General features: G+C 41.9%; 1 protein-coding gene across 11 annotated transcripts in view; it reads left to right on the top strand.

The window, feature by feature from the left end:
• ARHGAP40 (Rho GTPase activating protein 40) overlaps positions 1–21,477 on the top strand; it is a 38,427-nt gene extending 16,950 nt beyond the window's left edge. For 9 of the 11 annotated variants that reach the window (XM_084296541.1, XM_084296543.1, XM_084296538.1 and 6 more), the window contains 14 exons: positions 4,704–4,906; positions 9,249–9,469; positions 10,712–10,787; positions 11,403–11,554; positions 12,208–12,373; positions 12,526–12,617; positions 12,746–12,823; positions 13,090–13,249; positions 14,014–14,096; positions 14,885–15,091; positions 15,364–15,504; positions 17,125–17,285; positions 18,290–18,345; positions 19,040–21,477. In XM_084296541.1, the coding sequence (XP_084152667.1) occupies positions 4,704–4,906; positions 9,249–9,469; positions 10,712–10,787; positions 11,403–11,554; positions 12,208–12,373; positions 12,526–12,617; positions 12,746–12,823; positions 13,090–13,249; positions 14,014–14,096; positions 14,885–15,091; positions 15,364–15,504; positions 17,125–17,285; positions 18,290–18,345; positions 19,040–19,146 (1,903 nt within the window). In that variant the 3' untranslated portion in view covers positions 19,147–21,477. Of the gene's footprint in view, positions 1–1,784; positions 2,446–4,703; positions 4,907–9,248; positions 9,470–10,711; positions 10,788–11,402; positions 11,555–12,207; positions 12,374–12,525; positions 12,618–12,745; positions 12,824–13,089; positions 13,250–14,013; positions 14,097–14,884; positions 15,092–15,363; positions 15,505–17,124; positions 17,286–18,289; positions 18,346–19,039 lie in introns of those variants that run through there. The other 2 variants (XM_084296539.1, XM_084296544.1) reach the window with 2 other exon arrangements.
• Positions 21,478–23,070: the final 1,593 nt, after the last annotated feature.

Raw genomic sequence — 23,070 nt, 5'->3', positions numbered from 1 at the left:
TTGATCTTAAATGAGAAAATCCATCATGTTACGGAACTGCGATGGTCTGATCTTCCTGGTTCTTCAGCTGGATTTAAACTGCTTGCTTGGGATAGGAACTTGGAAGCAAATTAAAGAGGGTTTTTTTCCTGCATAGGCATGCTTGGTTTGTTTCCTTGAATCTTATGTTCTTGTACTCATTGACTGTTTTTGACCTTGACGTGAGTTGCTGGTGCACATGTTTTGTGACGTTAACATATTTTTATTCTCTGACTTAGCATCTTTATCTGTCAAAAAATTGCAACAAGATAAAATAATTTCCAACTCTCTTCTTTCAAAAGAGCTTTTGTTTTGTGCTAGTGATCCAAATTGCTATGATACGACTCAGTGTGCTGCTCGTAGCTTGCTCTTGAGGTTAACTCAGATTCTGCCTGTTTCTTTGTTTCCTGTGTCTCCTTGTGCTTGCTCCACATTTGTGGATATGCCCTTAAACTGGGTGCTTGCATGTGCCTTACATAACTTCATTGTTCTGTTCTTGTTGCCTTCTTTCATCTTACTTCTCCTGGAAACAGCGCTAAAGGAGTTCCATTTTCTTCATTTACACTTGCCACCTTCTGTTCTGTTTGCAGTACTTAAGAAGGAACTTCATTTATTCATCTGGTAGGTGAGGAAAGGATGTTGAGCAAGCAGTGAAGCAGTCCAGGCAGCTCTGATCCTTTGAGAAAGTCTCTGATGAGAATGATTCAACCCTGGAATGAACAAATGCTAAGCAACACTGTTTATCTTATTTTGATATTCAAGAGGGCCAAGAGTTTCTTGAGTGTTTGCAATGTATTTGCTGTGTGTTGGCAGTATCTAGGAACAGATCAAACACTGCTCTGAGGTTTCATGTCCTAGCCCAGGGCTGGTGAGCCACCAACACTCAGTCAGCCTTTAAGGGCTACCAATGCTCAGAGAGGATTTGTAGAAGAAATGGGAAAATGAACCATAAAAGGACCGCACCAGTCTAGTTTTGTTTCTCATAACTGCTATTAATCCTGTAAAATCAGGCTAGACTGAATGTGTAGGTGAGCCAGGTGGATGAATCCCACTGCAATTAGCTCTCCTAGACAAGAGGAGGAGATGGCGTTAGGATGCTCAGTCTTCCCAGAGTCGTTCCTTAGTGGTTGCCCTTAGCTAGGTGTTTCTACCCAGCTCACTCCTCTGTTGGGTTAATTTTTAAATCTGACTGATGTTAAGCTTTTTTGTAATGCTTACAGTGCATCTGAGTGAACTTGATTATTCCACTTTGCCCAGTTGCAACTGAGCAATTAACATTTTCAGCCAACAATCTACACTTGAAATCTAAACTGTTGCTATGTTCATACGTCACGGATTGCCCTCTGCTGACTTGGGAATGCAATGAGGAAGAACAATCTGGTAGGTGACTGAATCTGAAATTAACCTTCCACTTGACTGGTGGGATTTGTAAAGCGTTGTGCAGCGTGTTCAAGAAAAAACAGACCAGAGAATAAAGCATTTTCTAAATTTTAAGGTCTGACTAGCTCTGGTGTTGTCCCATCTTTCAGGACAACCACAGGAGCTCAGGACTTGTAGAGCTGGGCTTTGGATCCTGCTAATGCTGTGCAGGGTTGCTGTGTGTTGGTGAACCAAGGCATAGTGCGTCACGCCGTGGGGATGTCGAGAAGAAAAGTTCAGATGGCTTTTGGGCTGTCCAACCCACAAACAGTTCGAATATGGCTCTCCTGTAGGAGACATGCAGTGTGATTAGCAGTGGAGCTCATTGATGCAAGGATTTCTAGCTCACCTGAATGTCCTTCCAGTGGAAGGAGGCAAAGTAACAGTGGATGGTACAGAAGCAAGAGCTGCAGTGGGATGTGGGTGCTTACAGCAGTTCCCCCTGGTGTCTGACAAAGCCACATCCTGGCTCCATGCTATGTTGTCATGATATGGAGCTGAAGGTGCTGGTAGACCCGATAGAGCCGGTGGCAGAAGTGCAGCCTGAAGATCTGGACTGTAGGGATGTTGTGGCCCTTCTCAGACATACACCAGGAATCTGCCCTAATGCTTTAGGTGGGCATTCCTTCACCTGCTCCTAGTACCTCATGGACAAAGCTTGCATTCAGAAGCTGGTGTCTGGATAAGTCGTGTGGAATACCTGAGTGAAGTCACCCTTTGAAAGAGCTGAAGATCCTAAAATATGGCCTTTCTGTTGTTGTTCATGTGTTTTTTGTTTTTTGTTGTTTTTTTTTTTTTCTTCTAAAATTTTTTCCAGGCAGGCCTGTGGCAGGTGTGGAGAAGGGTTTGCCATAGCTCCGGGTGACACAGGCTTGCTGCAGAGCTTGTGCTAGGGTAGGTGCTGCTGCGTCTGCAGCCTGGATGTAAATGCTGTTCCGGTGTGAATCCACAGACGACATTTGGATTCCAGATAAGCCTGCTCTAAACGAGGCTGAACACGAAGGAGAGGTACCTTCTAGAGTTACTTTGATCTGTGTAACTTAGATTCTGAAGGATACTTACATATCCACTGCACTGCACGATCCCACCACGGCAGCTTATGGCGAGAGGAGTAGTTACGTGCCTGCTAAGTGCCTCCAGCAGAGCAATTTAGGACAGCTTGTAAGGCAGCTCTTCAGCCTGTTTGGTGTTACGTGTTGAGAGACTGCTCTGCAGTGCAAACTTGGCTGCGTCGGTGCTTCTGGAAGTGATGCTGGCCAAAAAGCACGTCCCTCAAAGTGATCAGAAATTCTCCTCCTAAACTCACGTTGCACGTGGTGATCTCTGACTGTCCTATAACAACCTAACAGGACATCATGGCAATGATGTACTGAAATAGGCTTTTTGATGGTAGCGGGGTGGCTTTGTTTAAACCTAATCCTCTTATGAGAAGGCTGGCAGCCAAATGCGAGGAGATGCAGAGATGTAGAGGAGTATTGAAGAGTTGATGTAAGCAAAGTCAGCTAAAATTTTAACTCCTGATCTTGGTTTTAATTTTAACTCTTTACCTTTACCCACCAGGATAAAGAGCTTAAGTGTAAAGTTTAAAAGGAAAATAATGATTTAGGATGGTAGTTGTATGAGAGCTGTGAAAAATGGATGTGAACTATGAAGGTTAAAAACCAATAATAAAATCTTAGATTGAATATTTAAGTGCTCCTCCGTGCTGTGAAGTGGAATCTCAGCTGCAGGTCTGTTCATCCAGGAGTAGGAAGGGAGAAAAGATGTGGATGGATAACAAAGCAGGCAGAATGCCTCTGCCTTTGTTGGAAGTGGGCTGTGTGGTGCAATAGCTCTTTTCAATTTTTAACTTTTGTGTTCCTGTAGAACAAACAAAAGACTGACTATTCGTGTTCTCCACTCTGTTGCTGCCTCCAGATGTTCTGCAGTGATGGTTATCGCTTCAGTTCTGACCTTTAGAAGAGAGAGGCTGGCTGCATGCATGTTAGAAAAGTATAAGCAGAGTATGCATGTACATGTGTAAATATAAGAGCAAAATGTCCTCTACCATGTGCCTCCTAGTTTTTGGATCTTCACATTTGTTATTTTAAGACTTGAAATGCTTCTTAGAATAGCAGTTCATGCCAGAACTGCTAGTAATGGCTTTCCAGAATGAAGGGAACTAAAACTTGCAAGATATTTTGCCATCAGTAACTTCTGTAGTCCTTCTATACTTGTGAGGTTGATTTAATTTTGGTGGTGGTTTCGTTGTCGTGTTCTGTCAAAGCATAAGACTTAACTGTTGTTTTTTTTTCGTGTGACTAGGAAGCGATTCTGCGCTGTGTTTTGTAGTGGTGGCTGTTCACAGCTATTCTTGGAATGTTTTTCAAACCATGCCGAGTTGGCATAGCATGCGGCCTCTTGATTTTTGCGTTCCGAAGTTAAACCGTTGAGGTGTTTATATAAGTAGGCTACTCTTACACCTACTACTTTTTGTCTTTTAAAAAGATACACAGCAGGATTTAAAGGGTTTGCAACCCTTTGAAGAGAAGAACAAATTCATTTTAGGAGAGGCATTTCTTTATGAAACGATGAGAAACTCACAGCTTCCTTTAGGGAGGTTGAAAGCTTAGCTGAACAACGCCAGTCAGGACTTTGGCTGTCCATGAATTACTCAGCAGGGTGGTAAGAAAATTCTGTATGTTTGGGTTTCCCAGGACGCTTCCACTGTTTCACAGCCAAAAAATCTGGTCTGGGCAGGAAAAGAGGGCCTCAAACATCTGAGCTGTTTATTGCGTGAACCGAGCTGCAGGGCACAGAGCTGTGTCAGATTTTGCATACAGGGGACAAGCCTCCAGAGGTTCATCTGCTGCGGCTGGGAGTCGTCGGGCTTGCCAGATAGGCAGAGCACGTGTGTGCGAAGTTTGAAACATCTTGGTTGTCTGTGGATCTAGAGGGTGAAACAGCAAGCTTACGGGGGGATCTTGGAAGCAAGTCTGGGAAACGCAGGAGGTATCTCGGAGGTTGCTGGAGGGACAGCGTAGGAGGACTTGTACCGATATTGTGTCTGCTCACGTGTTTGGATAGTAGGGTTTGTTTTTTTTTTCTCCTGCTCTGGTGGATTTGATCCCAACCTTGTCTGTTATTGCCAAAGACTAACAAAAGGAAGTGTAGTACTTACCTCTGTTTGGCTTTTACTGTAACCATTAATCAAAAAGGATGTATTGTGAATGCCGTACCTGAATATGTGTAGCTTAATCTCTCTTCCTTATCTCTTCCTCTCTCAGTACCAGACATTGCCCTTGCAAAATGAACCAGCTTCCTCCGAAGACTCCTTTGGTATCCCCGTTGTCAGAGAGCGTCACTTCCAGGGTAGATTCTTTGGACAACTTGTCAATGGACAGTTTTTGGCTGGAAGTAGAGAACATTAAACAGAGCACTGAAGCCGAGCAAGAGGAATGCAGCCTTGCAGATGTCAAAGCACAAGAGGGTAGGTTGCCAAAAATGTTGGGAGTGAGGGGAGGAAGGAAGATGTTCGTCTTTGAAAATTTTCTTGTGTACCTGAATGGTTGAAAAGCATGATGGCATATGGTTAGAATGTTACCTGGCAAGTCACAGTTATATTTATTTAGAGATTATTTTTTTTTTTCACTGGATGATGGTTAATGCCCCGCAGAAGAGGAGTGCTGGCCTCACCTAGTTTCAGCTTCTGAAAAAAAGCTGACTGAAGATGGGTGAGAAGTACATTCGTGGCTCCAGACTTTTTAAAGCAGCCACCACTAAGTGTGGGTGCCCTCATTCCTTTTGCACCAGCTGTGTGGTGAGCATGCCTTGACAGCTAACAGCATTTAGGAAGGGTTGTTTGTGTAAGTGGTCCTGAGACTTTATCATAGTGGCTTTTACAAGAGCTGCCTTTGTGGAAGGCAGACTTTCCCCCTCTGATTTTCTGTTCAAGGAACCGTAATGAATGCTGGGTATGACAAGAGTACATCCACACAAGACTTTTCTGATACTGCTTTTAATTTTCTTTTCTTTTAAAGATCACTTTATGCATGTGGGGTGTTTCAGTTGGGCCTTCTAGAGCATTGATTTTTATCCAGGATTTTGGAATAATTGGAGTCTGTACCGATTGCCTTTTGACATGAGAGTTAAAATAAATATCCTGGGGTGTCAGAGGACTGATGAGCACCAAGCGGTTCCATGGTTGGGGCTCTCACATTTCCTGTGTCCATTCCGGATGATGGGATTGCAGCCTGCACAGCCTACAGCTGTTGTTCTGGCCTGATACTGAGAAGGATCTATGAGTGTAATGGAGAAATGTTTGAGTGAAAGTCCTGGTGTGATGCTGTGTTTGGGAAGGGTAAATAACTATGCTGGGTTCATAAAGGGGCCCTGGAGAGTAGGACAGGAAGATAATCTGTGCTGGCCATAATGGGCAAGACACTGAACATCAAGGCCCACTGTCAAGCATCAAAGATTTAAGCTTGTGTTTTGGAACTGGAAGAGATACAAAAGTGACTCAGAAACTGACTGCGTCAGGGAGGAGACTCTGGAAAAGAGGGCATGCCACTAGATGAAAGGCTGTCTAGGATATCCGAAATACTGATATGCTAGAGGCAATTTGGTTGCTGTGTGTAAGCAGGGACACAAAGAAAAGTTTCCTGTAATGCTGCGCGTTAATCTCGTAGGTAAGAGCTAACTGCTTAATTAGCACTTGTAACCAGACAAACTTGAAGTAACGCTCCCGGTGGCGAAGCCTTCCTGGCAGGCCAGGGAGGGTGGCGTGGTGTGCTCAGCCTCTGGGTGCCTTCTGGGAAGGAGTTCAGCCAGCGAGCCTTGTGCTCGAAGGGTAAATAATGAGGGGAAACTCGAGGCTGGCCTAAATGCAGGAGGCCAGGCTGGGCTGGTGCCTCCTGGCTTTGTGTCTCTGCAGCCTCCAGCCGGAGCCAGGTGAGGTGGCCGCGTGGCTGGGCCGCTTCAGGCCGAAGGCACTGCTGCTGTTTGCATACAGGCAGAGAAGCTGGGCTTGGGCAGCAGGTAATAGCTCTGTCTGGAGCCGGTGATGAAGTGCTGATAACCATCACGGCGCGGAGGCTTCGTGCAGATAAGGCATCGCAGAAACGCTGACCCAGTTGGAAGGTGATGAGCCCCGTGTGAGGGGTGGTGAAATGGGAGGCTGCTCGTGGCCTCCCACTGACAGCTGGTCAGCCTGTAACCTTGGGGAAGAACTGGGTCAGCAGAAAGGTGCTGGGGTTTCGTGCTTGTGGCCTCACCCACAGTTGAAAGGGGCAAAAACTGGCTTTTTTTCTCCAACAGGAGTAGTGTAGTTTTTTCTTAGCTACTTGCTCCAGCTATCTCCAAGGCCCATAGTACAACAGATGCGTGTATTGCATGTGGTGGTGGCACTAAAGTATCTGTTAGTATCCTCATAACATGCAGTCATCTCCGAGAAACATCTGCAAAGGCTGTTTCTTCTCTTCCTCTGAAAAATAAGAGGGAAGTTGTACATAATGTTTGTCTGATATCAAAGGATGTTTAGCTGTCATTCAATTTTTTGGAAAGTAAACATAATTGTTATGAATACTAGTTTTGGTTAGCTCATGTTTCAAGTCAGTTCTTGCAACTGATGTTCTTTAGTTTTCATATTTATTCCCGTTTGTGCCTCCTTCCCCAAATGTTGCTTGTCCAGATCTCACAAGACAAATGTTTAAAAGCTCTCCAGGCTTGAATCTGCAGCCAGACTGCTGTGGACTTCTCAATTCTGGCCTATTCCTCTCTGATTTTCCTCTTCTTCCCATAAATAACCTACTTTACTTGTTTCCCTTTGTGTTACTGGTAAACATAATTGGGCCAAAAATATTAAATTGAGAAATTAACATCTGAACTGCTTTGGCATCGGATGGAGCAGTAGGCTTAAACGGATGTCCGACTCGTGGTCTTCTGCTTAGTGTTGTGTATTAGATTAGTTTCCTGTTATGACTGGATTTGGATATTTTCAAAATTTGCAAGCAATACTCTAACTTCCTGTAGTTCCCAAGGACAAAATAAAGAAGTCTTTTGCACGCTGTGCTTCTGTGAAACCACGGATGTAGGAGAAATAGCTGTATAGACGGAATTCACGAATGTGATTGAGTCCCAACCCTACACACGCATGAGTAGCTGTAACCAAGTGAGCAGTGCCAGTGGGGATGCTTTTAACTGCTAAGCTTTTGGAGAACTGGACATGAGAAATGCCCAAAATCAATGTGGGAGAGAGAGCCAGTTTGCTATTTGCTCTGGTGTAATGCTCAATAGAGCTCTGTTTTCATGCAACTTGCAAAAAGATACTGTGACTCCAGTAAACTCCTCAGCTTTTGGAGTGTGCTCCTTCCATTCTCAGGTGCTGTGACAAAACAGCAGTCTCTCCAGAAAAAATTAAACAATTTAATCTCATAAGATGATCTGTGTGGCTTTTATTGATGCAACAATAATGAGGTTTTGCCCAAGCAACTGTGATAGATAAGAAATACCAGTCTGCATCAGAAAGAAAGAATGGGAATGAACTATTCCATTTCAGTCAGTTCAGTTTTGTTTTGTTTTTTTTTTTTTTTTTTTTTTTTTTTTGTTTTGTGTTTTTTTTTTTTTTTCCTTTTCCTGGTATAACCTTAGGTAGAGTTGTGCTGGAGTTGCCTGCAGTGAATGATTGTGGTACTTAAAATTGAAAAGGTAAAGACTCTCTGGTGTTCACACTATTCAAGTTGAAGCCAGCTGCTAAATTGCTGCTTTTATCCTTGGGTTTCAAGTAACTGCCATGCTCTGGGCACTTTCCCACTTGCACAAAAGGCACATCCTATAAGGGAAAATTGTCTTCCGTGTTTGAAGTGCTACTTTTGTATTGGAGATTGGCATGGAGTTGAGCTTGTTTGAATAATGCTGCTGTTACTGTCTCCAGGCTTGTCACACTTTACTTTGGAACTGGAATGGTCTTTAATTTTAGAGGTGTTTTGAGTAGATACAGCCATAAGTGAATGCACAGAGCAAGAATAATACTCTTGTCTAATGTCTGTGTGGGTAGCAATCCACTTAAAAACATAATACAGTAAAGGAGCAGTGATAGTGCATGCAAATAATTCTGCAAGTGTATTAAATAAAATCCATTTGAATCTATCAGACTATCTGTATCTGGATTTTTTTTAAGTTGATACTGAGGCATGCATATGGATAAATAATAATTAAAAGAAATGGCCAAGGGATTGGGAATTGTATGAAAGCCAAATGGGCAGTGTTAGACGTTGTGTGGTTTCTCACAGACTTTTTGTATGCTGTCAAAGGACCCTTTGTGCCCAGGGAGGCAGTGCTGTTCGCTCTGACTTACCGTACTGGTGTACTTGTGCCTGCTGCCACAGCTCCTCTTTGCGTGGATAGTCGGTGTGAAGGCAGATTTCAGCAAATACAGTTGCCTTTCCTCCCATATACTGTGAAAGCCCCCACTGGGTTCAGTTCCTCTTGCAGTCCTCGTGCTAATGCCATACAGTCACTGTTGTGCCCCTTCTGCCCACCATGTGTATTACCAGGGGCCTGGTAGCACACACATCTCCGTAGTCTTTCTCTCCTCACCCTAGGTGAGGAAAAAGGAGCGTGTGGACAGTTACAGCTGCCTGAAGTGCTGTCTTTTGTCTGGCTCAAGCCTGGTACTCAGCCAGCTACCTGGGAGCAGGATTTCAAAGATGTGACTCTCAGTCATTGCCATCCCAGAAAGGGAATGGCTTGGGCTTCCCGTTTTCTGATGTTTCAAGAACTCACATTGCTCTTCTTTCTCTTCTTGCTCCCCTTTCTTGTCCATTGTCTTGCAGAGGGAGAAGCTGAAGCTGAGTGGCTCCAGGACGCGGGCCTGTCAGACCTCATCAAGGACCATGCCTCCGAAAACGACAACGTGGTGCTGCTCTCCACCCTGACGAAGACCCAGGCCGCTGCTGTGCAGCGAAGGTTAGATACCTACTCCCGGTCTAGGAGGAGGAAGAACAAGCATCCTGTGCGTGATGTTCGGGACATTTTTGGAGTGGTCGGCTCTGGGGTATGTTGAGTGGAATCTCCCGAAAAGTTTTGTTGTACTGTGGTAGCAGCCTCAGCTTGCTGCGCCTAGGGCTGCTTCCATTTCCAAAACAGATGGCTTCATCTTTTAAGCTGAAATGAATCTGAGATTGCAGAACTTCTGCATCCAGGTTGCAGGACTGAGAAGAAATTACTACAGAACCTGCAGTTCTATAATCTTCCTAGAGACTGCCGGAAGAAACGCTTTGTGTAGCACCTACAGCACTGCGGCTTCATGGAGCTCTGATATCATTTGGAGCCCTCTTGTGTTTTCTTTATTCCAGTGACATTTTATTCGAACTGCAAGTTCTTCTTAAGTTCCTCAATTGAAATTCAGAAAGTTTTTAAACTTGCATATTAAATAGAAATCTGTTGTATGCTCTATTGTATGGGAATGAAGATTTTTAGCTCTTAACCTGAAGTGCCCACCCACTAGGTTTCTTCTATTTGCACTTGAAAATCTGAGAAACAAAATCCAATCTGATAAAGTAACATTCTGGTGTGAATTAGTTACAGATGCTAAATGGGACGTTTCTGCTTAAATGTTAAGGTCTTCAGTTGTATGCCTACTCTAAAAGTATAGTACATCTTCTGTACAGATTAACTTCTGTCCATCTGCAATGATTTTGCACAGGTTCCTTTTAGCTTTCATTCATCTGTCCACAACTCCATGTCATGAACAGGTTCTCAGAAAGTTGCTAGCTCCTGGTAACAGGATATGCTTTCTTGTATTCTGACTAGTTCTAGCAGGAGTAACATTTTCATTAGTAAAATTGACTGCCAAATGTCTCTTTATACTTTAAAGATGCACTTCTCTTCCTAGACCTGAAGAGGCAGGTTACTATAAAGACTGCAAGGGGAAGCTTTTAGGTGCTGATGTGTGACTAGATCCTTGGGCAGTTTGCTCAGTACGCTGTTTGTTAGCCCTTCAATGTATAAACAAAAAAGAAATTGGCTGCTGATCATGAGGAAGTAAGTCTTGTTTTCATGGTGTAGAAATTCGTCATAAATGCCATCTGTGAAAGTTTTCTGTTTTTCACCTGCCTGTCAAATCCCCTAATTGTTATTTGTTTAATAATTCTTAGTGTCCTGACCTTCAGCAGCATTTTCTCAGAGAGAAGCAAGCAATGTCAGGTGTTTTGTTTTTTCTACCAAAATCAGGGTGTCATTATGACGATTTCTGTTCTGCTTTGTGTAAGTAAGAATGTTTTGATTTACTTTTCAGGAGACAGTAGCTGAGAAAGAGGAGTCTACCCCAGATCAGTTGTGGCACAATCTACGGACTTCAAATGTTCAGAAACGTAAGAAGAAATTTTTAAATGTTCAGTAGGTTTGGAAATGGGGTGTAGGATCTGAAGTGGGGCTGGAACTGAAAGAGAAGTTAGGCTAATCTGGACTCTGAACTTGAGCAGCTCTATTTCCGATACTAGCTGTTACTATTAGGTAAGGCCTTATTTGTGTGTGGTTTTTTTTACTTTTAAATGCAAGCTTACAAATTTTGCTGAATTTGGTAAACTTTTCAAGGGCCTAGTGTTGTTAGGAATTAGCACTCGGTGATAACCTTCAATCTTCAAGAAAGCAATTAAAAAAACAAAAAAACAAAAACAAAAACAAAGATCATATAGTGAAATCCTATACACAGTTGCATGAAGAGAAGTTAGCCACAGCTACGTCCTTTAATTTAAGGGCATGCTCATGTCTTACTACTGACCTGGTGTTCATATTTGTAATGTTAAGGCTTTAAGCTAGGCTCGCTGTGCTATGACAGCACTGTTTTCAAATGCTAATATGATCCTTTTTCTCTTTTCCAAAAGCAGTTGACTCGAACCATGTCTTAAGTGGCAGTTTTAATGCAGTTGTTTTCTAAGCTTCACCCTTTTAGCTTTCTGAAATTCAAGGTGTTTTCTCCTCTGTAGCAGAAACCCAGGATTACTCCTGCACAGTTCGAAACTCTGGAAAGGAGGAGGTGTTCAACATGGACGTTGCCTACTCAGAGCAAGCAGCTGTCCTGCTCAAAGGATCATTCCTGTCTGAATCCAGGAGAATAAAGGATGGAAACGCTCTAACTGTAAGCATAGGAATAATTGTTCATGTTAGAGCTTAATTAGCTTCTCTTCTTGCCTAGATGGGTGCAAGACATTTGATTTAATTGTATGATCAACTCTTGGAAATGTCCTCCATGGATAGTGCTGCAACAGGCCTGTACTAGGCAGGGGTTTTTGGATGGGTAATGCAATCGTCCTTACAGTGGTGGGCAAGGATAACTGCTGTGTAGCGGGGGGTCAAAAGAAATAGTACTTGTGTGAGAATCCGTAGCTATTTGGATGTGGATCTGGGTTGTTGCCACTGGGGAAAAAAAAAAAAAAAAAAAGAATAACTGGACTTTCTTGCTTGTAATGCTAATAGTTCCTTCTCTGAAAATGTACTGGACTGCTTCCAAAGTTCATGTGGATTAGGATGGGCATCAGGCTTTCTTTAATTTAGAAAACTAGGACCTCCAATATATTTGAAGAGTAATGCTGAAAAAGGGAAATATTTTATTGAACTACGGTTTGAGTAGTAGTAGTAGTTTTGGTTATTTGCCTAGTGTTGAAAACAGGAGAATGCATAAATGCTTAGTTAGTGATAAAGAATGATGAAAATGCAACAGAACTTGATAATCACTAGGATCAGTAGAGTTGCTTGTACTGACCCTTTTGTGTATGTGTGTTTTCCTTTTAGAAATTTAAAATCCACAAGGGCAGACTGGGAGTGACCAGGGTTGGAGATCTATCTGCTCAGGACATGAAGAAGATCCCCACACTGGCCCTTATTGAACTAACAGCTCTTTGTGATGTTCTAGGCTTTGAGCTGAAGAGAAACAAGGCAGCAAAACTGAAAACAACAGGTTAGTTGTTTGTTTTCTTGATTTTTGTTTTTTTTCTTTCCCCCCATTTTCTCCAGAACTTATAAAATGTGCTGTCTTAGTCTGTAGTGCTGGAAGTATCCCTGACACCTGTATTAACAGTGGTATAGACTTAAAACATGTTTCTGTTGTAGAGAAAAAACTCTTTGGAGTTCCACTCAACACTCTGCTGGAAAATGACCAAAAACTGCTTCCCAACACTAAGGTCCCTCTGTTACTCCAGGCAGTAAGTTTTCTTGATTTCATTCATGCTTCTGTTCCTCGAAGCCGGGAAGCCTTTGAGGCTTGTGATAAGGAAGGGCTTACTGCTCATCGTCTGTGTCTAAGAGCTTTCTTTTTTTCCCCTTCTAATAGCTGCTATCTTGTTTGGAAAAGAGAGGACTTGAAACAGAGGGCATTTTGAGAGTTTCTGGGTCCCAGACTAGAATCAAGGTATGAGCTCTTTACCTTTGAAAATATTGGTAGTGATCAGGGAGCAAGTTGCTGAAGCAAGTCTCTAAATAAGGTCTAATTTGAATTGTTTTGTCTCCCTTCCCCGTACAATTAGAAGTGTCCATTACTGGGAGATCAGGCAATGTCTGTCGTTGAGGGTATCTGCGGTCTTTCAACTTGATGGGTTGACCTAGTGTTTAGCTATAGAATTTTCATTGCATTTGCTTACTGAAGCATGTAACAAATTCCATCTTTTTTTTTTATAGAGTCTGGAACAGAAACTAGAAAGGGACTTCTATACTGGCCTGTTCCGCTGGGATGAAGTCCACCAGAACGATGTATCTGGGCTACTGAAAAGATTCATAAGAGAGCTGCCTGCCCCGCTGCTGACAGCAGAGTATCTTCCTGCTTTTGCTGCTGTACAAAGTGAGTTCTTCTTTTGGCTGTTTAGTGTCAGTTTGCTAGTTTGTCCTTTCCTAGTCCTGGTCTCTCCTGTCAGGTCTCTTGTTAGCAAGTGGATTTCCTGGGAATGCAGAGCACGATACGTGCTATAGGTGGTCAAATGCGGTTTGCTGGGTGTTATGTATACTATTATATATCAGCCTCAATGTCTTAGTAGCTAGTTCTTGGTTGTACCCAAAATCTTTGTGTAGGAACACTGTCCTGAATAAGTTATGTTACTACATTTGAGGCTGCAAGGTTACCATGTGAATTAGGAGAACCTAATTAAAAAAAGGAAAAAGAACACGCAGACTGACCTGTGGCAACTGGCCAGGGTGCATGATCTTGGACCGTCTGCAGCAGTGCAAGACAGTGCATCTTATTCTGAGGTTTGTGCCTCAATAGGTGACTTGAATGTTTTGAGCCAACTGTGTGCGTTTTTTTGTTTTTTTTTTTGACGAGAAATAGGTGGTGGGGTCTACTAGAGTACACATAATACCAGCAAGTCTTCAAAAAAAAAAATAAAAAAATAAAAATAAAAATCAGTCATCTGGAACAAAAGTGATTCACTTCATAAAGGCTGTGTGAGCTTGATTTACTTCTAGGATTTGAGACCTTGTTTTACAGATGACAAATGCTACAAAAAGGAATTGCCTTAGCCCTGCTCTCAGTCTACGTGACTTGAGAACACAGTTTCCATTCTTAAAAAGATTGATGTCAGAAGCCTGAACCTGTCTTTCCTTTTCTAGATATTCCAGACCTGAAGCAAAGACTGCAAGCTCTGAACCTCCTGATCTTGATCCTGCCTGAGCCTAACAGAAACACGCTAAAGGTAAGTCTACTTGTTCCTGATTTAACTGGAAAAACATGTTCTCATTCCATGTTTTTGTTTAAGGAACTCTTATCACCTTTTGTAAAGGGGAGTGTAAATAACATATCAGATGATTAGGAGGTTTTACTTCATTGACTTGAGCATAGAAACTTGTGATGGAGGGGAATAAGCAAATTTATGGGCTGGGAAGTGAATGTAAGCTGTAAACACAGTCTGCCTTTTGGGGATCAACTTAGGAGGATTTTTTACATCATTTTCAGAAATGTGTTCTTTCTTTTCAGTGTACTAAAGCACTTCGCTATGGAGTGGAAGATGTATAGGTCTCATCTTAGTGCACCCATAGACAATATATATGGGAGAAATTCATCAGCTTTGATGAAGGTGTGAGGCAAAATAGATCCAAAGGGTTTCATTTCCCATATCTAGGAATAGATGTGGCAGTTCCTGGGGAAAAAGAGGGTTGGCTTTGGATTCTGTAACTTTTACAACTGGAGTTTGTAAATTGCCACCAGTCCAGAAATAAAACTTACTTATTTCCTACATGTGCTATCTCTTCTGATTCATGAATGCTGGACAAACCATCTCCCTGCTTGGTGTAGTTATTTGTTGCTATTATTAGAACTTGGCTGCCGTACTGCCTGACCAGAGAGTTGGTTTTTTTTTTTTTTTTTTTTTTTTCCATGAATGTCTAGGAAAAGGTGCTGATTAGATGATCTCTCCAGCAATTGTAACTAGTTTCTTGAGTCCTATTAGGAGTTAAGATATTAAGTCTCTTTTCCTCTCCTCAGGCTCTACTTGAATTTCTCAGCAAAGTGGTTGCCAGGGAGAACAACAACAAAATGAATCTCTGGAACGTTTCCACAGTCATGGCCCCAAACCTGTTCATGCACAAAGGCCTGCCAAACAAGATCCCCGAAGGGAAGGAGAAACAGCTAGCAGAGGGGGCAGCTGACGTTGTGCGGATGATGATCCACTATCAGGATTTACTCTGGACTGTAAGTTGCACAGGTGTTGTGCAGTGTGATATAGCAGTGCCTTGGTCTGGATGGAACTGGGGTAAGGAATGGGATAGTCTTGGAAATTTCAGACGAATTGATTGTTTCCAGACAAAGCTTCTGTCTGAATTCCAAGATTGCCTGTTTTGAAGGTATATAGATATTTCATCTGCTGAAGGGGCTTCATAAAGTGATGTTTGGGTTTCTAAATGGCATCCTCACCTCTGCTTGATTTGTTTAAATTCCTGTTTTCTCCCTTCTTCCCTGCTCAGGTCTCCTCTTTTCTCGTAGCTCAAGTGAGGAAACTCAATGAGAGCAATAGTAAAAGGTACCAGTTCTGTGACAAACGGATAAAAAATTTGTTGCGGAAGATTCATGCTGATAAAGACAAGGTGGAAAAGAACCAGGCAGAGGTAAGATAGAACTGGTCTCTTTCACAAGTGCCAAATACTTTCCCATTATAGTATTTTCATGAGAACTTTGAAAAAGTCTAAAGAGTGATGCTTTATACAGAGTGAGAGGGAGAACAATCTGCACCATCCCAAACTCTACTAGCCAGATTGTGGCAACAGCTGACCCTAACAGCAAGCGTACTGGTTAAATCTGAAACTACAAAATACTGTTAAGATGTTGCATGTTTACAGGAGAAGGGGGAAGAGACCGGGAGCAGAAATGCTGGATTTAACCTCACATGAACAGAATTTACATAGCTTTAGGTGTTCCGTGTGTTTAGACAGACATGTCTACTAGGATCGAGTCAGAATTCTTTGAGTGAACTTAAAGCAAAAAAATTTGGACCGCTACTGTAATGTGAAAGTAGGTTTTCAAACGTCTTGCTGTGTAATGCTGCTGATCTGTGAGGACAAAGTGAAGGGGAGAGGTGAAATTTCTCTATTTCACCTCTTGTGTTGTTGCTGGCTGAGACTTTTAAACAGATGTTGCTACTGGACCCATTTGAGTATCAAAGCTGCAGTCATTCTGCTGTTTTGGTTGCCACAGTTAATTGATGAGTGTAGGTCTGTAGCAGGTAGGTTACATTACACAGTGCTGGATTTTAGGTATCCCATAGCAGTGGCGGTGATGCTGCGATAATCTAAGGACATGAGCAAAATGAAGCCTGCAGGTAGGAATAACACATGGAGAGTTTAAATCTGCATACCTGAAGAAGAGTTTGTATTCTCACAAGCCAGTACATCCCCCATCTTTCTGTACCAGTTGGGCTACTGAGATGTGCACCTAAAACTTATCTGGATATGTGTGCATGTCACTCTTAAAGGCACTTGCATTTCAGAAAGAATAACTACAATTTAGGCAGCCCAACATGCGACTGCATACTTAGGATTTGTACCAACAGTGCTTCCTAGTGGTGGGTAGCACTGTTTCTGCAGAACTAGAATTATAAAATAAACATGCTTTGGTTTAGATCCACTTAGAATGGTTCCTTGTTCTGCATAAAAATTCTGAAAACTTGGTTCATGAAAAAAGCGTTAATGAGAACAGTTGAGAAAACAGCTCTCAGATTCTGTTCAGTGATAGTTCAGTGCTTCCTTCTTGAAATTATCTTTTGTTCTAAAATTCAGTAGTCTGTGTAAGACTGTTCAGTTGTCTAAATATTATTCCTGTTGTTATATTATTCCATATTCCTGTTTTTTAAAATGAATTCTAGAGAAGTCCATCATGCTAGTGGAAAAACACTTCTGAATTTATTCTGCCAGATCCCAATTTCATCAAAACCTGCAGGTGCCAGTACTGTGTTTGAACAGCAGAGAGCACCAGCACACACCGATCAAGACTAGTGTTTTTCTCCCCAATCACAACACTGATGCACAGATGATTTGTTTATAATGCTCACTTTGATGCTTTTATAAGCTTCCATTCTCTAGTACGTGGAATAAGAAACATTCTATGAACACCTGGCTGGATAAATTTCATTTTTCACATTCTCCAATCTAGTTTGAAACTTGATGTTTTAGCTGATAACAAAGTCTTTTGTGAAGTGCTTTATTCTTTTTTCTTCTGCTTTTCTTGTTCAGCCTTCCAAGGTTGTGAAAGTCCATGCTTCACTTCTCCTGAAGGATTCACTAGAGGTGCATCTGAACAATGCAACCAGAGTTGCTGATGTCTTGAGGCAGTTTCAGAAGAACTTGTGCCAGAATGGCTGGAATATTGTTAACACAGTCAACCTCCTCAAGTGGTAAGTGGCTTTTTCTCTGCTTATTTAGAGAAAATAAACTGCAGGTGGTCTAGTTATTATGTTTTCTGTCTTCTGGTGCAGCTGATGTGATGGAACAGGGAACTGTTACAAACTGCTGTCTGCTTTTCCATTCTAGATTTTGGGAATGGTGTCTTGGGTGGGGCAGACAAATAGCAGTTCAGCTGGGTAATTCCATCACTGTGCTCAGACTGGCAGGAGGATGGTGGTTCCCTCATCTGCTTGAAGGCAAATGAACCACAACAGTATGCGCAAAGCCTTGCTGGAGAGAAAGGGAAGTGGTGGAATAATGTTGACCATGCAAAATAAAACTTCTCTGACTCTCCTGGAGAAAAGCATCACCTGTGTGAGCTACTTGCCTGGAACAAATATTTCCAATGTGTATAGGTTCATGTAGCGGTTTCCTAAAATAAGCTCTACAGTTCCCTTCTGTGCTCCAGTGATGAATTGCTGAAGTAATCTCCAAAACGAACAACACAATTCCCTAACCCTGCAGGCATGTGCAGTATTCAATAGGTGAAATATTAGCGCATCCCCTGACTGTGTCCATGAGCTCAAAGAGGGTGGATGGGGAGTTGGCTGAATATGAGTCAGCTGGGAACTAGTATCTCAGTCAAGCTCTTACAGCTTCTGAAGTCTTCCTGCAGATGAGCTTCTCTTGCACAGGCTGTTGACTGTAGAGGAATGCTGACGATGACAGTTGGTATTTATGCCTTCTGTCTTTCTATCGAAGTGTTTGAAGTGTGCTTCTCATTAAAAGTAGGCATTATCTGCCTTGTTCTTTGCATAATTTTGGGTGTCATTTCCAACAACCACATAGTTCAGGAGAATCAGCAAGGTTGCTGTACTATACAGCCTTGTAGCTTCCTTGACCATTGCTGACTTCTGCACCGTGAGCAATTCCTTTGGAAGAAACGTGACTGAACTACCTAACCTGCCCTTCACAGAGCTTTAACTTCAGTGTTGTTTTTTTTTCCTTTCTATAGTAACAACTCAACGGAGTGCACAAACTTGCTCCTGTATGAAGTGGGAGGCAATATTGGTAAGTCTGGGTGGTAACTAAAAATAAGTTTGATACCCGGTTTTTATGTCTAACTTACAATGTGAGGGAATCATAAAGATTAGGTGATTTGGAGGGGGCTCCAGAAATTAAAAGACAAATGAACAACTGTGGGTTAACCCCACCAACAGCAAACAGCAACTGTCAGAGCTTTCCTCTATCAATAGGGTGGTGCCATCAGATGGAAAGGAAATTTAAATAATATAACAACAGACTGGGGAGTCTGAAAATGGAAAGGAATTCTTATGTCCTGTTACAACTGGTTCTGAAGATCATTGTCTACCAGAGTGATTTGATTTTTCTCTCAGTATTTCTCATAATGGCATGTGTAGAAGGAAAAATCCATCGTATCAAATACAACTTGCTCTAGCTACTGGATTTGATCACTAGCATAATTCAAAATGCATTTCAAAATGCTTTTCAAGAGCTAAAGTTATTGGGTATGAAAGTGAGATTACCTTTCCACAGTTGAAGCTCAGCCTTAGTGTGGTTTTAAGAAATACACATTCATTTTAACATAAAGAACTAGAATTTTTTCAGTTTTGTCTAACCGCTTCTGAATGGTTGTAGCATTGATATCAATGAGGACAAGAACCAGTCTTTGGGGGGGGAAAGTAGTAACTATGGGACTAAAAATATAAGAAATGTTTTTTTCTGAATTTCTTGTTCTGAATAGGTGAACGTTGTCTGGACCCAGACACTTACCTCTTAGACTTGTATCACATCAATCCACATGCTGAGTGGATAATTAAGCAAAACCCATCGTATCCTCGGATGTCCTAAGAGAGCATGAACAAAAACTTTGGTTGAAGGTTTCGGAAGGCAAGAGAAAGCCATGAAGATGTTCCCTATATAGTTACAGACTGGACAATGTTTGTGTCTTTGAAGGAAAAAAGTTTTATTTACTACTTCCATGACAGCTGGCTGTGAGTACAATAGCCCACATGTAAACAGGGGAGTTGATAAACAGCACCGATTATCCTTACGTAGCTGAATTTGCAGGGATATGATTATTCTTAAAAAGAATAAAAGACCCCAAAACACCCTGCAAACAAAGCTACAGCAATTATACAACAAAGATGGAATGTAAGACAAGAAACATCTCTTGAAGGTGGTAGAACAAGTTTGTTTCTTCTGGATTTGCTGTTCTTTGATCACATCCACATTTTGGAGGAGAGACAGTTACATGCTACAGCGGTACTAATCCTGTTGGTAAGATCCACCATTCACTGTTGCACGTTACCAGAAGAAGCTGTGATCCTGGGTTTCAGTAATAAGATGCTGTTACTTCCTCTGAAGAATGAAAAGGGATGCTTCCAAAAAGGCCAGATGGGATGCGAAGCTGACATCTTGCATTTAATGGCTACAATTAAAAACATATATTCATCACAAGAAAAAAATGCAGGCGTTTATTTTGCTGGAAAACCTATGTATCAACAGTTAACCAAGGAAATACTCTGAAGTGAATTTGAGGTTAGTAATCTGACCTGGAAGGCTCTGTGTGAATATGACTGTTAAAAACAAAACAAGAACCCTAAGACGTGCAGTGGCTCAAACAAGAGGTCTGTGCCTATATCTGTCTGGTCCCTACAGTGGGTACTAAATTGGGCCCTTTACCACTCCGACCACACGTTTTCATCCTGCAGAGCATGGTGGCTGTGGTCTGAAGAGTCCGGGGGAGAGTGGAGCACTTGCACCGTGCATTATTACATAACCAACATCTGACCTCAGTTCAAATGAGACTTTGCTTGTGGAAGAGGAGTGCAGAAATATTTTCTTTTGCAGTGATGCTGAAATACCTCACATGAGGGAACCTACTATGCAGTTACAGGTGGTGGAACATGCACCTTCTGAAAACCCTGACATTTTTTATACTGTTTTTAAACACTGTTGGATATTTATTCATGTGGCAGAAGCAGGGCTGCCCTGCAAGTGTATACTCAAAGTATTTCATTTGCCAAGTCCTAGCTGCACTAGTGACAAGCTCTCCAGTATTATTTCTGATGTTTAACTGAATTCATTTCCACTGCAGTCTGAACTTTCCCTCCCCTGTTGTGCCCCCTCCACCCCCTTTTTGTTTGGCTATACCTATTAATTTTCTCAAAGTCCTGATTTGTATTGTAAGAGCACTTCATTCTGTAGTTTGTCTGCGTGGTTAAATTCTCTTGGTGAAATAAGATCCTTGAGAAACAGGTGAGCCATAGTATGTATTCTTTCTAACCTGCTGTGAATATGGTATGAGTGATGCTGAAGTCATGAAATTATGCATATTTTAGTCTACTTTTTTTGGTTGAGATGTTGTTGCAGATGCACTGATTCAAGGGGCTATCTTCATAGCTATCTTTTTAAGAACCTGTAATGGTGTGAGGGGGAAAAAAATCAACCCAGAACCCCAGAATCAAGACCTCTTCAGATAACTTTTTTAATAGGGCTTTAAATTGTGCCTACCAGGGCCTAATTGTTGCCCTTTAGGATGGGTGCTCTGCATCTCTTAAAAGATAAAGCTGCTTTAAAATTGGGCATTAAAAATCAAAGGTACCTATTCACTCATCACTTCTGGAAGTCTTTGTTGCAGTGTTGGAGCTTAGCAAAGGGCAAACACCAGAGATGTCATTTTCTGAGAAATACCTAACTCACCAAGGTGTTTGTAGGAAAGACTGAAGAATCTGTTCCAGTTCAAAGGTGCTTTGTAAGCTAAATTACATCTCTACAAATCACAAAACATTGCATTTTTCTCCACCAGTTGCGTGCTAAACTTTTTTTAATGTATTAAGTGAAGAATGCTACATTGCTGTTTCTATGAACGAGAATTTTTTGTCTTTTTTTTTGAATGCCAAACAATGTGAATCAGTGCTGTGAAAAACAGGCTTGGAGAATCTCACAAGACAAATACCAGTTCTCAAATATGAAAGGTAATGTAAGAAAAATCTCTTTCCAGATGATGGCTATATTTTTTTTTCCCAAACTTTGTACCAAAGAACAAGTATGAATTTTGAACAGTCACTGATGTGCAACCTGCTTCTGGATGTTGGCTTTTAATAACTTTTTTTTACAAATTTTTAATTCTGTATTTAAAATTCATTTAATCAATGAGACAATAAAAATACGATCACACTTCTTGGCTCCAGTTTCATTAGTGGAATGAGTTAGCACAGTAAATGGCAGCAGTCTATGAACAGAATTTGCCCTGTGCCTCAAAAGGGATGGTTGTACCCGGAGTCTACATGAGCTAGACAACTTTCATGTTACAGCTTCAGATAAAGTTCATCTTTGGATGATCCTGTGAGGTAGCTGTGAAATAGCAGTCCAGGAGGAGGAAGAGATGTCAGTGTTGGGTTCAGAAAGCTTAGAGGAATGTTTGGAGCTGGTCTCTTGGCAATGAGTTGACACCCAGTCCCTTCATGAGCAAGGGGCAAAGATTAGCACTCCCTGAAGGATGAAATGCCCTTGTTAAAGAGGGGAAGGTGTTCAAGTCCCAGGGGAAGTCCCTCTTAAAAATGCTGTCAGTCCCTTCTCTGTTGAGCTGAGTTCAGGTGCATGCATGCCTGGAAGAGTGGCCTGGTTATCCAAGACAGGAATCTGATCTGAAAGTGTGGTTAGGTTATGGCTTATGTTTTAGTGCTTGATATTCAGTGATGGCATAGGGCATAAATCCATTTGTTTGTTCACTAGCAGCCTGTCCAGTATTACGATAGGCCAGCAGGATCTGCTATCCTGTCCTGAAACAAAAGGAAAGGAGAGAATCTGAGTGGCTTTAGAGAGCTTTCAAAGCAATTATCTGAGGAAAACACCAGCTTATCAAACTCATTTCACCCATTCATCTTCAGTAGTATCAAAGTGCTAATCTCTCCCATCCCCAAGGGCGTTTTTTGATTGATCATTACACAGCTATCTCCTCTGCTCAGAACAAAAGCCCAGTTTTTATTCTGTATGCAACTTAGTCGGGTGTGCTGAGATAAGGGCGTAGCATAAAAGAATCTTGCCAATGCTGGTTAAACATATTTGTAGGTGAAGTGGAACTGAAACACCACATCTTAAAATACGTAATTTGCTTCAGGCAAAAGCTCTGCAGAATTACAGGATCTTTACAGGAACAAGTGAAGCTTCAGCACTTGGAGGGAAACATCACAGGAGAACAATTAAATAGGCTTCCTGGAGCCAAGTAAGTAAATGACAGCAAGTAGTTGTAAACAATGCCTCCCCCCCCCAAAAAAAAAAAAAAAAAAAAGCATTTAATTAAATGTTTCTTTCCCTTAGTGCACCCCTTGTTTGTCTGTGACAACAAAGCAAACAGCATCTGTGTTTGTCTGCTGGCTTGTGTCTGTGAGAAAGAAACTTTCGGGTTCTCTCCAAATCCTATCTGGCTCCGATTATACACCAGGGCTGTGTGCAAGGTAATGCCCGATGTGAATATATATACACACGTATGATTCTACTGATACGACTAACTCAGGTTCTTGCAGCACACAGCCATGTCTTCGTCTTGAAAAAGTTAATTTGATCACGACATGTTTTTAACCAAGTGGGGGAGTGGATGTGTGCTTGAAGCTCTCTCCTCTTGGGCAGATCATCAGTGTCCTGACTCTTCTGCACACCTTGTGTGGCTGGAGCCCCTCTGCAGGCAGCTCCTTTTTTCACTAGATGGATTTACCCAATTCTTATCTGCTTTCTCCAGTGGGAAAGGAAAGAAGAGGGCATAGTTCAATG

This window comes from Netta rufina (assembly GCF_964035555.1).
Source record: "Netta rufina genome assembly, chromosome: 16".
In the NCBI taxonomy this organism is placed as follows: Eukaryota; Metazoa; Chordata; class Aves; order Anseriformes; family Anatidae; genus Netta; species Netta rufina.
Note: the sequence above shows the minus strand (reverse complement) of the source record. Positions and strands in the feature narration are given on the sequence as shown.